Source organism: Scomber japonicus, chromosome 24 (genome assembly GCF_027409825.1).
Source record: "Scomber japonicus isolate fScoJap1 chromosome 24, fScoJap1.pri, whole genome shotgun sequence".
Classification (NCBI taxonomy): domain Eukaryota; kingdom Metazoa; phylum Chordata; class Actinopteri; order Scombriformes; family Scombridae; genus Scomber; species Scomber japonicus.
In genome coordinates, this window is record NC_070601.1 from 13,512,676 (window position 1) to 13,529,331 (window position 16,656).

General features: G+C 39.2%; 1 protein-coding gene across 1 annotated transcript in view; it reads left to right on the forward strand.

Annotated features, from left to right (window-relative positions):
- Positions 1–9,973: 9,973 nt before the first annotated feature.
- The window catches only part of cckbra (cholecystokinin B receptor a), a 32,751-nt gene continuing 26,068 nt past the window's right edge, over positions 9,974–16,656 (forward strand). The window contains exon 1 of the mRNA XM_053314308.1: positions 9,974–10,115. Coding sequence (XP_053170283.1) covers positions 9,974–10,115 — 142 coding nt within the window. The remainder of the gene's footprint in view (positions 10,116–16,656) is intronic.

A 16,656-nucleotide genomic window follows, 5' to 3' on the forward strand; every position in this document is an offset into this window, starting at 1 on the left:
CTCCTTTCTCCCAAGTTTGGACTCAACATACTGTCCCAATTAATGATGGAGTGAATGTCAGTGCTGTTCATGGCCAAGAGTGCATGTGATATTTATCCTCCATCTTGGCCCTGCTGGGTAATATACTTATTCAGAAACAGAAAGAATAGTCAGAAACAAGAACTAAACTCACATAGGACATAGCATTGTGGAATATTTTTGATGTCAGAGGTCTTGATAAAACCTCTGAAACGTTTTAGTCACACGTGAACATGTTCTAAAAATATAAGATTAGATAAGACTTTAAAGTTAATAGTAATTAATCACAAGACATGAATAACAGGTCTGTCATAAATGTCTGCTTTTATTAGTGTGATTAGGAAAATGTGCTGGTTGGATTTTACTTTATGCACATAATGTACTCTTCTCACTATAACCCACTTCTTACTTTTTACAGATCTTTATATACAGAACGGGGCATTTTTAATGAAATGTTGGACTGCTTATTTTAAGCTATGCTATCTCAACGACTATTGGATGGATTGCAATCACCCAGAGGATGATTTGTACTGACTCTGGTGATCCACTGACTTACTGTGGTGCTACCAGCAGGTCAATGTTGTTACTTATCTAGGAAAATGTCTCAATATCTAAGACACCCCTCTTCCAAGCTCCCAAGAACCACCATCAACAAGTAAATCACAGCGCTTTAAAGAGGTTATATGTAAGATGTTTAAGGCTTCAGGATGGGCCAACAGCAAAATAACAGCCAACTAAAGCAAAGTTAGGGGAAAGAGATGAGACCCCAGCTGCTAGAGGAGGCTGGCCTTAAAACTGCAAGCCTGGAGGCGAGACCCAATCAGATCACTGGGAAAAACCTACATACTCACCTGGTCACAATCATTTAGACGAGCTCACCTGCAGCCAAGGCCGTAGCCAGGATTTTTCAAATACCAAGGTCAAAAACAAGACATTACGCCACATTTATGTACCATGTAATCCGTGTTGTATTTATAATACTTTCTTGCTGTGCATGTGCTTGTGGGCCAGTTCTTTCTTATCACTTCCAAGGATAAGGAGTAGTAGCAGTAAATTGGAAACCAGCTGGTTATAGCCGACTACTTTTGTTTTGACATGGCAGCGGCATCTGCAAGTAGCTATGTGTCACGTGACAGTCCGTTGATGCTATTTTCATTTCTCAATAAAACAAAACTTAAAGAAAAAAATACCGAGGACATGACCTCGGTGTCCTCAATGGTGGCTACGGTCATGTCATCACAGACACACAATTATATACAGACATTCAAGAAGTCACCTAATGATTTTGGGGACTCCCTGACTTTTTCAACTTGAGGAAACTTTATTTAAAAAGCATTCAGTTTTTCTTTCATAATAGCCATTTATAGTTTGTGATCTATTTATCTAGACAATTTTAGATTACATGGATCCTCTGTTGTTCCCTGTTTCCTCATAGAAGTGTGAAAATTACCATAAGACACAGTGGTTATATAATAACCTTATCTGGGAATGAGCAGTAAACAGTGTGTCTTGTGCAATTTCACAACACATATTACCGTCTGCAACAACAGACTCCTTGGGGCACTTTAAACACATTTTCATCATAATACACCAGACGCAGAAACAATGCTTCATTCATCTGTGAGGCTGAAATGAAACTGGTCAACATCGGTTGTGCTCAGGCGGACCACATGACATTACGGACTCAATCTAATCTAGTTTTTCATTTTTGAAATAACACACTATAATCTGATCCCTGGAGTGCAATGTGGAACCACGGTGCCCAGCTGAAGAGTCTTCGCTGTGGTCTTCACATCCGTTTTTGGTTTGTTTTAGTGCCAAGTTCTCATTGATGTAATGTTTATTCTGTGGTGGAGTTGCTGTTATTGCTCATGCTAAATTCCCCAGTTCGATCTGCCATCCAAGTTCTTCTACTGCAGCTGTTCTGGACTTTGTGTTTGCCAGGAAAGACAAGGCACCACATATTTAGGTCAATGAATTGTAAAAACGGTCAACAACTGAAGTGAAATTCCTTTTGCGTTAAGAAATCCATTATAGAAGGGTTGCAAAATATTTTACTATTGTTTTGGCTCAATTTTTATAACAGAAGCTCAATTTGTGAAATTCTCATATTCTGACCAAAATAAAAACAAATGTAATCAATTAGGTACAGCAATAGATTAGATACCCTACAGCAGGGGTGTCAAACATGCAGCCCGCGGGCCAGAACTGGCCCGTCGAGGAGTCCAATCCGGCCCACTTTGCTTCCTGTCGTCTCTTCCTCCCTTTCTTCCTTCCATCTTTCCTTTCTTTCTGTTTTTCTTTCCTGCCTTCTCTTCCTTCCTTCCTTCCTTTCTTCCCTCCTTCCTTCCATCTGTCTTTCCTTTCTTCTTTCCATCTTTCCTTCCTTCCTCCCTTTCTTCCTTCCTTCTTTCCTTCCATCTTTCCTTTCTTTCTTTATTTCTTTCTTTCCTGTCTTCTCTTCCTTCCTTCCGTCCATCTTTCCTTCCTTCCTTTATTTTAAGAATCCCGCCCACACAAGATCAAATTGGTCTGTATGTGGCCCTTGAATGAAGATGAGTTTGACACCCCTGCCCTACAGTATATTAATTAGATCATCAACAACATTGCATTTTACTATAAATGGTCATAAATGGTCACGATCTAATAATGCTGTCTGGGTGGGTCATTTCCTCAAGATCACACAAATAGACATGACAAAATAATAAAGTTCACTTTATCTACTGAATGTTGTGTAATACTGTGTGCAAATAATAGCTCCCACAACAACAATAATACTAATAATAACTATTTGTATAGCACCTTTCATACAATACATGCAGCTCAAAGTGCTTTACAACAAAAAGAAATGACACACATCAAGTGCTTCATATAAAAAGGAACATAAAAGGAGCACAAACAATGTTAAAAAGAACTATAAAAAACAGAAAAAGAGAAAAGAAATAAAAACATTCAATCTCACTGCAGTAGGCTAAATGACAGCTGCAATTGTACTTCACTGCATCAGTTTAGTTTTTCTGCTCTGTATTGATCACAGAGTGTTTTTATCCCAGACGTCAAACCTTATTAAAGAACCACTTAATCCTGCAAAGCATACAGCACAAAAAACATGGAAAAATTCACTATTGCCATATTTGCACTTTTGTATTCTGTGGACTGAGGATGTGCAGAGTTTTGCACATTGAAACTACTACAATAATAATAATAAAACAAAATGCAAATGAAAAATAAATTATTTAAAATGAGATTACATTCATTAAATCATGTTTGAATGTGAAAATGAAAAGTTCTCCATTGGTTTGGTTTGTAGAATCATATCTACTGTCTGACCACCAGAGGTCAGTATAATGCTTAATTTAGATCAAACCTGCAGCATAAGATAATCAAAGGCAAATTATATGAACAGAAGCAGGATGCTGGCAGACACCTGTGCATCCAGTAAAGGTGGATACAGTAAGCTTTATTGCAAAACAAGAGGGAGAAAATCATCACCAGATGTTCCAAAGCGGACAATCTCTTGATAAAAACAGGATCAAGATCGAGTGTTGGTGTTAAATCGTCAACTGAGAATTTGGTTTTCACATCTGGCCTGTGATTTTTAATCCAAGTTTTAACCCATTGAGATTAATTAGCATTCTGAGCACTCTCTGTCTCAGTCTGGGTGCTGCGTGGTTATATCTTGACAGTTAAATGCTTGCATGTTATCTACACCTCAGCAACTCAAGTCTTTGTTCCCACTCATTTGCTGACATGTGCATCATGTCTATTCATGAACTACTTATAAGATACACAGACAAGGCTTGTCTCTGCGTCGGCCCTGTGTGCATAAACCTGGGACCTGTGTTTGCATCTGCTTGTGTATGTGTGTGTGTGTGTGTGTATGTGTATGTGTGTGTCCCAGATAGAGAATCAAAGCACACATCATGGGTTATTTCTTCATAATGATGGATGAAAACACTAATGCTTTTGGATGAGAGATGCACGCTGCTCTGTTGCACTCAGACACAAGCTTATAACATTTCATTGTGTGTGTGTACACTCAGTATCATCTTAACTCCACTCATAGCATCTTAAAGTTTGGTTTGAAGAGCATCCACAGCTGAGATAATGTAATTGATGAGATGAGATGAGGATGAGAGCTGAAATTTGTATTTTTTATGTAATCAAGCATGCTCTGTTGAAATTCGAACAAACATCTCATCACCTGACTGTTGTCATTTAACATTTTATATTTTTGTTTAATGAGGTTCAGTTAATGTAGAGAGTGCATGGTGAGAGGAAAAGCTCTGTCAATATCGGACAGACCTCACAGATGAGGGGACAGGCAGGTTTTGGGGTTCTTATGGGCGACTGAGTTTTTTTAAGAGATGAAGTGTCTGCTGGTGCTACATGGTCTTGTGTGTGAGTATGTGTTTGTCATTAAATGTGTTTCACCACTCTGGAAATGCATCTCACATCAGGTTTTTTAAATCTCTGTCGTGAGCTGAATTGTGCTGTGAGAATCAAAACTGAAATTTGTTAGTTTGACTTTTTGTGATATAGGCTTAAAAATCGATACCACTTATCTTAAGAGTGAATCTACAGGCAGGAGGTAGTTAGCTCAGTCTGTCATACAGACTGGAGGCAGATGGAAAGAGGAAGCTTGGCCTCTGTTCAAAAACCTGTTCACATACAGAAATGTAAAGATGACAATATGTGAAGTTATTGAGCTTGAGAGGTGGTTAACCTTTGGACAGAGCCAAGCTAGCAGTTGAAAGTATTTACGATAAAATAAGCCACTTCACAGGATTAAGAGAATATCCTTGGGCGACAAAGGAAGTTTAACAAAGAAGCTGTCAAACACTTTCAAGTCAAAACATCAGAAAACACACTTGAGGCCATTTACTCATATTAGGTAGATTTTCTTACATATGGGAAGGTTTCAGTGGTTCATGTACTTGTCAGCTGCATCTCTGTCTATACTTCATATGAAGAGATTAGACCAGTGATTACAGTTGTTATTATGCATACATGCACTAAGATAATATTACAGAATTCTCAAGTGAAATTAGTTTATTTCCTGACTCCGCAGGGGAAGCACTGAAAGCCTTTAAGGACACCAGAAAATCCCTTCAACCAATTCTGAGAACAGTAGCTTGAGTGCCATGAGGCTTTGGCAGCAAACACAACTTTCCAATCCCATCGATGTGAGAAGCAGAGTGCTGATGATACATTTCTCATCATCTGTTACAGGATTTCCTAAATATCCCCATGCCAGGTCCCTGAAAATAGATGCAGCAGACAACAGAGCCTCATATAAGGTTTTATCACAGTGAAGTCATTTGGATATGTTAAGATAGAGAATGTTGTGCAGTAGCAATTGATAGAAAGCAACATTGTACTATAGAGCTGTCAAAGACTTCTTATTGAATAAACTGCTATCCATTGATTTCAATTATCCTGATTGCTGCTGTGTCAAATGGGATCATTGTGATAGACTGTTTTTGCCAATGGTTTTTTTCTAGTGCACTGATAAAGGTGTCCCACAAGGATCAATATTAGGCCCCCTGCCATTTACTCAATACACAAATAATATTTATTTTCCAACAACAACAACCATCTGACAATATCATCTTGTATACCACAGGGTTTAGCACAAACCGTCGTCTCCAGGTTACAGTCGACAACCTCCATGACAAACTCATCTTACTATTTTTATCCCTTAGATACTGTTCAGGGTCACATATGACTCATTTTTACATTTGAATGTTGTGAAATCACATTATGTACATTTTTATTGGCTGGACTTTTCCTAAATGTGACCCACCGTATTCAAAAATGGAAATAAAATGCATGACTTTTTAAAATGTTTGTACAGCTGATACACATTTGTATAATTATGCAAATGTACAAATTTGACCTGTGATTACTTTACAAAAAAAAGAAAAAAAAGTTGTATTCTTCATATTTTATAGAATATTCTCAATGACCATAAAATAGTGATTGTGAATGTCTTTTTTCCCCCCACAAGATTAATCAAGCATTGATTAATGAAGAGATTAGACTAATTATGAGTGAGTATATGAACAGTATGTGAGGGTTATAGCTTTTTCTAGACTGCAAAAAGTCTAATGGAAATCTAATTGCTATATGTCTGTCTCTGAGAGGTCAAAGGTCAATGCAGATGCCTCAAAGGCGTCAGAATACATATTTTACATACTGTTTTACATGTTTTAAAGCCTTGCTATCCAGTTTGCAGAAATACAGTCCATGTAATTGATCTCATGTCATGACCGAGAACATGTTAGTCTAGTTCAAAGTCAACAATAGAACTGGTTAGCTTTAACTTTCAAGAAAACTGGTTTTCTGTAGCACTTTACTCAAGGTAGAACAAACTCAAGGTAGGGACTCTCATGTGAGGGACTTTAAAGTTCTACTTGCTGACATTTCCGCAGTACTAATGAATGTTTTAATCAAGGTGTGCATGTGACTGAACTGTCTTGTTGTGTTGTTGTTTATATGTAATTATACTTCTCAGACCTCTTGTAATCTCATGATCTAATCTAATGGCCTTGATCTTAATGAGATTTCCTGATTAAATAAAACGGAAATTGTCTATACCTTCTATTTCATTGCAGCTTTATAGGATGAAAAATAAACGTTAAGGCTCATCTGTTAATCTGACTGACATTTGCTTTTACACACACACACACCGGTAACTTTAGTGCTTTACTTGAGCTACATTTATTTTGGTGGAATTTGACACAAGGATTGTTGCTTCTTCTAATTCCAAAAAATACCAGCAAAATGCCTTTTCTGGAGCGAGATGTTCTGCTCACCCAGAATATCAGAGGGTGAATAGTTTCCATCTCATCAGACATGCTGGTCATGACCTGTGTGAAAACCTTGATACAGTGAAAATCAATACGGAGCTGCTGCCAAATTCACAACATCAGAAGCTTGAGAGAAAGAGGAAGGGAGAGACTTTTTGGCATTGCCTTAATAAGCTGTTATCTTAAAAAATGGAATAAACACCAGCACATGTTAGCCAAGCTGGAGCACCACACACACATTCCTCCCACACACTGCAATAGCAATATAAAAGCAAAAAAGCGATAGTGGCAGCAACACTTGTAAAACCATCAGCAGGACTGACAGTAACCACCCAAGAAATCACAAATACATACAAATGATGAAACCCTCCCCCACAGTGCAAACTAACCCCCCCCCCTCCTCTTCCTCCTCCTCCTCCTCCTCCTCTTCCCTTGCAGCCTCCACATATTTCTTTTAAAAGCAGCGGTACCATCTTTCAAGCAGTTACACATGAATTACACCCCGAGGCATTATGAGATCCTTACTCATAAACAAAGCCATCATGTTGCACATCAGGAGTCCCAGAATGTCTCACCTTACTCCTGAGGGTCAGCCAAATAGCCAAATGGAAAATGTAACAGTTGTTCCACAGACCATAGAAAGCCCCCCCCCCCCCCCCACACACACACACACCTCCCATTTAAAGCTCAAAAACATCCAAACTGTAAACAAGATAGTTTCAGTTTCGTCAAAAAAGCAAGTGCCATTTCTACACCTGCACCATTTATGCCAAAAACCCCAATCTGACACCATCCTTGGCTGTAAATCACCAAGCAATCTAGGAAAAGAGAGCTGTTGCTCCCCCGTCTGAGCTTTCCACAATTGTTGCTCTTTGTCCCACTGATGATTCCCACCCTGACATCCTTGAAAGACCTCGAGGTTGTTCACTCGAGTGGAGAAATCAGCAGCGGTGTCCATTCCTTGAGGGAGATTGCTCGGCTATTGATCGTCTGAATCGGTACACTAAATTAGAGCAATTCAACAAAACAGATGCTAACTGGTGAGCTGATGTTGTCATGATTAGGAGACCTGGGTGACCTGTTGTATCAAACCACTGATATGACTGCAACCTGTTTCCTTTGTATCTCCATATATGCTAAACTATTAATTAAGGGCAATACAATACAGCTGTTTTTGTGTGGCTCTGAAAAGCCTTGGGTGATCTAAAATATGCGTGCGTATGCATGACATCCCGATTTCTCTTGACTCCAACACCCACCCACACCAAATTCCTCTCCTCCTCAGACTTCATGGATACAACCTCAACAGCGAAATCAATTATGTATGCACGTATTTGACTAAGGACAGAAGGACACTGGGGATTATCTCAAATATGAAGCAGCATTTGTGGGAATTAAACACGAACATTTACACAAGCATTGACACATTTGAGTCACTTGTACTATTACTACAGAGGGGAATATTGTACTTTTTACTTTTTACAATTGGTTTTCAGATTGAGATTTTACAGTAGAATACATGACAGATGTATAAAATACAACATATGCATTGTGATTCCCAAACCTTTCTGACTCATGCCGCCTTTCATAAATGCAGTGTGTAATATGGAGCCTCTTGTCACGTCACTGTAGCAAGTGTTACTGTTGCAGTTCCACCATGGACACCTTTTCTCTAATGAGTAGTGAGAAGAGTTCCAAAATGAATAGAAATCTATGTAGCAGATGTTTTTTTCTTTCTTATCCAATTACAAGGGGCACGCCATCAATTTCACTGAAGTTCAGCTCAGTGTAACCAGTGAAAATAGATGCTAGAAGCTTGATTCATATTCTGGAGACTATAAAAGGAAGATATCTCTGCCTGTGCTGCTTTAACCTGGCGTTCCTTTATAAAAGGGTGGATTCCTACAATGGAAACTAAAGAAATCATGAGATATAAAGTAACAAAGTAAACAAACAGAATATGGTGATGTTAAAGCAAGCTCCACCTTGACTAACTATGATATCAAAAAGCTACTTAAGGGTAAGGTAGGGTATCTTTATTGATCCCCCTACTGGGATCACTATTAACATTATCTAATAAGTCATACATAATAAATATATGTCAGTGTTATTATGTCTGCAGAACAGGTAGTTTCACTTTTCATACTTAATACTTTCTTGATAATAATTCAGTACTTTTACCTAAGAGGGAGTTTAATTGCAGGATTTTGATGAATTTAAGATTTTTTTAGCTCTTTTTGGGTTTTCACTAACGCTGGAGGCAAATATCTGCCTTTTTAGCTGCTAAATGCTCCACATTGTTCACATGCTTGACACTCATATTGTCTGTCATTTGGTGCTGGATAGGTGTACAGTGAGTATTAGAGATGATGAGAGTGGTGAGGGTGAACCAAAGCAGTAAAAGCTGTGGGCCATGAACCCAAAACAATGAGCTGAAAGAGGATAAACCGCTTCATAGAGTTAAGGAGGACTGCAGGGGATTATTCATATGAGATCCAAATATTTCACTAGACGTGTAAAAAATATTCAATATAGCTGCTTTAAAGAATGTTTGAAGAAATTCCCAAACATCTATCACAACATTTAACTTCTGCTGTCATTTGGAAAACAGCTGATTGTCTCCTCAATTTGGAAAGAAGAAGAAAAAGAGCAAGAAGACACCCCACCTTGCAGCTAGGCAAGCTATTTATGAAGTGCTTTGGCTCAATTGTATTGTGACAGTCGTGAGTTGAATGAAAAGAGGGAGAGAGGGAGTGTGTGTGTAAGAGAGAGAGAGAGAGAGAGAGAGAGAGAGAGCTCCTCAGTTGCCTTAGCAGCGCAGCTTCATTCCTCCACAGTCGCGCTTCAGTCCGGTGCGTTACGCGCTGCGCTTCACGGAGCTTCTCTTCCAAGACTTTATACTTAATAACTTTGTCACAACCCGGTTATTCTGCGGTGTTAGAATTTGCAGTTAGAAAACTCCAGTTTGGGCTTTCTCCCAAGTTTCACAACGCCCCTGCTCCGGCTGTTATGAAGGAAAAGGCGACGGTGGCAAGTTGATTCCAGCGCGCTCCAGTTCTAATAGGTGTAGGTGCAATAGGAATAGTCTTATAATAATAATAATAATAATAGTAATAATATAATCGTCCTTGCTGCCGGAGAGGATGGCTCTGCAGGCGGTGAATGTGAGTGTGGTGGAGGTGTTGGGCTGTGCGGAGCAGGGGAACCTCAGCATGGAAGTTACCGACTACAATGTCAGCTGCACCAACAGCTCCGTCCTCCCCAGACCGACCACAAGAACCAAAGGCAAGAGTCTTCTTCTTCTTCTTCTTCTTCTTCTCTTTTGCCTCCTCTTCTCTCTCCTCTTTTCTCCTGTACATCAAGCTGTCTTTCATGAATCACCCAAACTGAGGTGTTAAACTGTATTTATGCTTCAGATGGTGGTTCCATCTTACATATATCCTCAAACAGGTGGAACAAGGTGTTATACATTATTTTTTTTATTTTTTTTTCAGTTGTTTAACTCATTTTCAGTATGTGTCTTATATGTGATTTAGCTTGTCTGGTTGGAGTGAAAGAGCAAATATTGAAACTATAATAAAAACACATAGGAGTGACTATTTCCAACAAAATTAGGTAGAAGAATAGAAGCTTGTTAATATGGGTGCTTTTTCTTCCAATTACAAACTGCCACAAATGACTGATTACCTGCTTGAAAAATTTAACCAGCACGCCTGATGTAATTTGAGCGTAAGTTTACCTTCCATCCATCCTCACTTTTCTCATTTTTCTACTCTTTGATCGCTGTGTTTGACCAGAAAGTGCAACCAAATGATTTGCGGCCACTTTTGTATAAATCAACTTCTCCATCCGTCATTGAGAGCAATCAATCACAAAGCAGCCCAATTTATATTGCTGCTTCTCCTGCATCAATAATAGCACACTCACTCCAAATGAGCAGTGTGAAAAGCCATTTAAATTGTTTATTTCTCTCAAAAATTCTCAAAATGCTGACTACCCTGTTAAAGAGATTAATCCCCGCAGCAGAGGAGATAAAGCCCCCCCGAGCTTTGTCTCATATCAGGACAGCATGCTGATTACTAATGAGACCTTAATGCGAGCTGGAGTTCTAATATAAAAAAAATTCCCTCTTGCCACTGCTGCAGTATCGAAAAAAATTCCAATCTTCCCCCCACTAAATAATTCACAGTCATCTGTCTTTCTGTGCTGCATTACTTTTATTGACCTTATACAGAAGATAGGCGTGAGCATCAGCAACACCAGTCTCTACCAGGAGAAATATCTAATGCTTTGCGGCGAGTGCAGTGTTTGACCAAGAGAAAATGTCCTGCAGACAAGATTGCTGCCTCCTTCTCTTTCTCCTTCTCACACACTCACACACACACACACACACACACACACACACACACACACGCACACGCAATGTGAAACACAAACAACCTCCTTTTTCCTTACCTGAATCCTTCATGGACCCATTCCCTCTCTGATGTCTCCCTTTAGGCCAAAGCAGAGCAGTGGAGCCTGATTATGTGGCAGTGTTTTTGCTTTCACATGTTGATACTCCAACACTGGGACAGGAAATTAAAGTTTCACTTCGCCACTTGTAGAATTGCTTTAGTTGGATTCATTGAATTAGAGATTTTGTTGTTGGTGCGCATAAATATTGCAGTGAAACATAACATTTAGATTCTTTTTTTAACTTGAAAAAGCTTTATTATGTTGATTATGGTGGAGAATGTATGGTGGGAAATGTCACTTTATAATTGACTTTATTCATTAATTTGCAGTTTGTTTTCTCAAGTGCAGATTTACAAATAGAATCAGCAACACTTTAAATAAATGATTAATAATGTATTAAGCAAACATGTGAGAACATTCTCTGCTTCCAGTTTCTCAAAATGCTGCTTTGATCTCTCCTAAACTAGACAGCCTTGGGTTTTCGACTGTGGGTTGGACAAAAGAAGCAATTTTCACCTTAACCTATTTTTCTGACTCACTTCATCAGTTAATAAGAAAATCAACACAATAAATGGTTGATGAAAAGAATCGGTAGTTGCAGCACCTCTTTTCTTGGTTCCACGCTTTTGAAAATGTCAGGAATCAGAAGGCAAAATGTCAAGTAGAGATATTCTAATTGCTTGTTTTGTTCTGGACCAACAGTCTCAAAACTGCTGCTCTAATTCTTGTCTGATGTGTGTTTTTCCCCCTTCAGAAAGTTCACACCGTTTTAGTTCATCTCTAGTCTGTGTTGTGATTCTGACAACCAAAACTCCTGCAGCACCCAAACGAGACAACATCTGACATCCATCACATTATAGTAATCATTCTGCACCCATGAGATCAGCTCAGTTCAGACAAAGCCGCGCTTATGTTGAACAACATCTTGCAGCTGCACCTCGACTCGACCCGGACGTTTCCGCGTTCCCCCGCTGATTCAAAGTGGCACTCTGCTGAGCTCACCACCTCCTTTTGTCTGCATGGGAGATACGTTGCCATGAAGTGGATCTCATAAGCATTCAGCGAGCACAGTTTAATTTTTCTGAGAGAAACCAAGCAGCCCCCGACCCCCCCCCCCCCCCCCTCGGGCTTTCTGAGACAGGGAGACTCGTTACTGCAGAGGAGCCATGTGCTGCACAGTAATACAGGGGGAGTTTCTAATATCTAACCAATTTCCACTATGAGGTGTCTTGTAGGAGGAATTAGCGTCTTTTCCCTTTGGGTATGTCCTCCCATGATTTAGTCTGTCATAACATGATCACGATAATCAGATCAAATGATTGTTAAAATTTGAACGCAACCTGGTGAGGTGGAAGAAAACAGCAAGAGCATCCTCCTTCTTGATAATGAGCTGCTGCATAAACACTCCTTGGCTTTTATACATTTATTCAAAGAAAATCAAGAACAGATGATTTTTACATGCACTGATGTCATCAGTTCAATCTGTGAAAACAGTGCATCTATTACAGATCGTAAGGATGTATCAGGGATGTTGCATGTGGAGTTTATAAAGATCCTCTCAAACATGCGATGGCTGTATTGATCTGTAATGCACTCCGCTTCCCTTCCTTTATTAACTGGCTGTAGTGGAGGGATGTAGAGAAGCGGAGCGGAAGTTTTATGAGATTTGTCCAGAGCAGTTGGTATCAGTTTGACTCAGTGCATATGATGGCATACTAATTTCACTATAGGTTAATCCTCAGTCGTGAATCACCAGTGTGGTGTAAGTGACAAAGCAAGAAAAGCCTTTACAGAGCTTTTAGTCCCAGTGCAACCACAGTAAATGAGTTAATCTACCACTTAGGACATTTTAGAAACCACCTCATTGATCCTGAAACTTCCTGTCAGAATTTGAGTGTGTGAACTCTGAATCTTACGAAGTTTAGATAAAGTCTCTACAGCACCGAGAAAGTCATCATCAGTAATTACGCCGTACTGTGTCTCCTTTGGAAATGCTTGCGCTTGACTGTCGGCTTTGTTTACATAGTGATTTATGGGACTGAAGAGGCAAACACCCCAGCTGAATGTTTAATTCGATACAGAAATCTCTGAGGAGCTGCAGCTTCTCTATGAGATGCTGGTTCCTGTGAGGCTGTATCAGTATGAACGAGTAAACGCCCACTCAATCAGTTTCAGTATGTTAAGGTCACGGTAGTTAATTTAGCTTCTTTTAATGAGTAGCTTGGTGGTTTGTTTGGTGGTATGTCAGCCTTGATTGACAGGTGTCTCGTCCTATTACGCTCAGCCAGCTGGTTGTCTCAGATTCATTAAAAGCAAACTTAAGCAAACCAAGCCCACTAAAGCTCACCAATGAACATGTCAAATCTTATTTGTTTACATTCACATTTTTTTGGCTAGCCTTGGCCATGACTTCCTTGAGTTTTGTCATTAATAAGTTGCCACATAGCTAGTGAAGACTAAATGAAGACTGGAGTAATGTGTGATCTACATTTAATTTTGTTGAACTAATGACTGAAATATAAAGATGGACGTCATGACAATTCCCCAAAAAAGAAGACAAAATATCTCGATGCTCCCTGGTGGGTGGCTGTAGTGTAGGTCATAAGTCAAATAGAACATGAGCCAAACTGTTTGTTTTTAGTCACTTGACAATATAAAAAAGAGTGTGTGATGTCAAGATTGACAACTGTGACAGCTGCTCTCAAACTTCAGGTGAGACATCACACAAGCAAGATGGCAGCTCCTGGAAAGGAGATATTTTGGCTTCACTTTTTCCAAATCCTCATTCTGAGGGTGTGATTTTTGTACCGTTCCCATCTCATGTAGTTCAAAGTTTAGGTTGGGATCAAGTTATCCCAGTGTCTTTTACACTGTTTCCAGGAAAGAGGGCCAATTAAATCTGACTATGTGTGTGTAACTGTGTCTGGCTCCAAAAAAAAACCTCTTGTGGTAAAGCTATGCACCATCAGCACATTCATGATAGTAGATATCAAAGTGAGGAGTTATGTGATTCACAAGTGGAATTTATCCATTTGAAAGTTGTGCAGCCTCTACTCTCTTGAGTTTTGTGATTTTTGAGTTTTGAGAAAGTGTTTAAATGAGCTGGAAACACATCCTGTAACATCAACACTAACCAAATTGACCAAGTTTGGATTCTTTTCTTGGATCTTGTTATTTTTGGTTATCTCCTCAATTGAAAGTCCTTCTGTTGGACATTGAGGCATCTAGAAAGATCATGCCATAGTCATTGGTATGCATTGACAGCATGGTTATCTATGAGGATAAAATTTACAGTTTGCAGCCAGCCCTCTCTATAGACCATTGGCAGGTATCTTCCTTCCTGTCATTGGGATTGCAGAGACAGCACAGTGGGCAGAGATTTACTGAATTTGTCACCCCCTGGAGAGGTTGCAATGCAGTAACTCCACCTCCATTTGTCTGCTAAATGCTTTACTTTAAATAGACATGAGCTCACACCTACTGTGTATGTGCTATCTGTCGTCAAGCTTCTCGTCTCTTTGGTTCGGCTTGTTGTCATGATGCCAAGTGAAAGTATCCACTGTGGTGTCTTAAAATACACGGATGGAGCATAGAAAGGAAGATATAAATGGCAGCAGAAGTTACATGTACATGTCCAATAAGGCCTCATGGGTAATTGAATATGTGCTGTGCTTGCTGCTCTACTGTACAAACAAGCAAGCTCTGTCCAACTTTCAAAAATGTTAAAGCAATGTGGGAAAGACTAATTGAGTTGAATTGTGCTGACTGTAACAGTAACTCACCTAATTACATTGATACAGTGATACAGAGGTTGGCTTCTGCAGATTGAGCTCAATGCTAAATTGCTGCCAAAGGATTAATTTGCCACCACTTTTAATGCGGTGTGGTCATGCATGAAGTTTCGAGATAAAAAAAAGATGGCTGTAATCGATACAATCCAAATAAATAATGCTCTGAAAGGGGGATAATGAGATTCAGTTCCATCCTTTCAGACATGTGTGAAAGAGATCCACACACCTTACACAAGGATAAATCAGAGTTTATATTCAGTGATGGTACTCTTCCCATCTGATTGAACTGTGCAGCATGAAGAATAGGTCAAAACCTTGCTGTCTTGATCTCTATCTTTTGATTGAATCTTTTAGGATACATGACATACGGTCAACTCTGAAGTTACCTAAGCAATTTAAAAAGGAGGCATCGTCTGCAACCAGGGAAATGAATGAAGCCAGAGCTATAAACTGTTCAGTGATGTAAGATGCATTCATGCATAGAGGATACTATCCACTGTAAGTCTCATTCATAAAGAGCAGTTTTCATGCCGATTGATTCACAGTTTGGAGTGTTTACTAGTTGAGAATGAAAGGAATCCAAATATATAACCATTAATGGTTACGAGGACATTTAATAAAAAGCAAATCCTCCCACTTGCAGAGCCAAATGAAAAAAAAGAATACATTTTTCCTCATTGAATTTAGACAGTTTTTTTCATGTGCTGTGGAGCAAATCAACACCATAGAAGTGGAATTACAAGAGTTACAGATAAGCTCATTATTCTCAGCTAGAGTTACAAAGATTTTTTATTCACCTTACTTCTCAAATCAGTGAGTCAACGAACGAGAACCGAATATGTTGTAGGTGTTTTAACACTTGAAAGTATCATGCAGTTCCCTTATATCTTCAGTTTGGCTCTTTCCTTGAAGTAACTAAGACATGATGATTCATAGGAAAGCCAGACATCTCTTGATATTTCGCTCATATTTCTGACATTGTGATAGGCTCACTAAATGTGATTGAATGGGTGAGTCACAGCTCTTTGTAATAAGTATGTAAATTTAATCTGAGGATGTTTTTCCCTTTAAGGAATGACTGGAAACGTCTCAGCGGTATAGTTCTTTGGGAAATGTAATCATGTCTTCTATATTATTACAGCTGTCACACACAATTCAGTCGCAACACTGTATGATAATGTGTTTGCACATTACATTACATTGGGCATTATTGGAGTTACAGGTTAAATATAGCCTGTAGAGTTCTCTTGTATGCAAAAACGGTTGTGTTGCAGTCAGTGCTTCTCATTAAAATGCATGGTGACGCATGACAAACATTACATTTTCATCTGCATTTTTCTTCTGCATAAGAAACCATATACAAGGATGATTTATTTGAAATTATAGTCCATGCTTGCTAGCTGGTATTTTTCTTCTTCACTGCCTTTCCTAGCATGCTTCTTCGCACATTAGCGCCACCAACTGTCAATCAGTGGAATATTATTTAACCAGTGCGAGTATGTGCATGTGCGTTTTCAGTAGATAATAATTAAACAGAAGCTTACTCATCAAAACATTGCTCATGGCACTACTAGTGG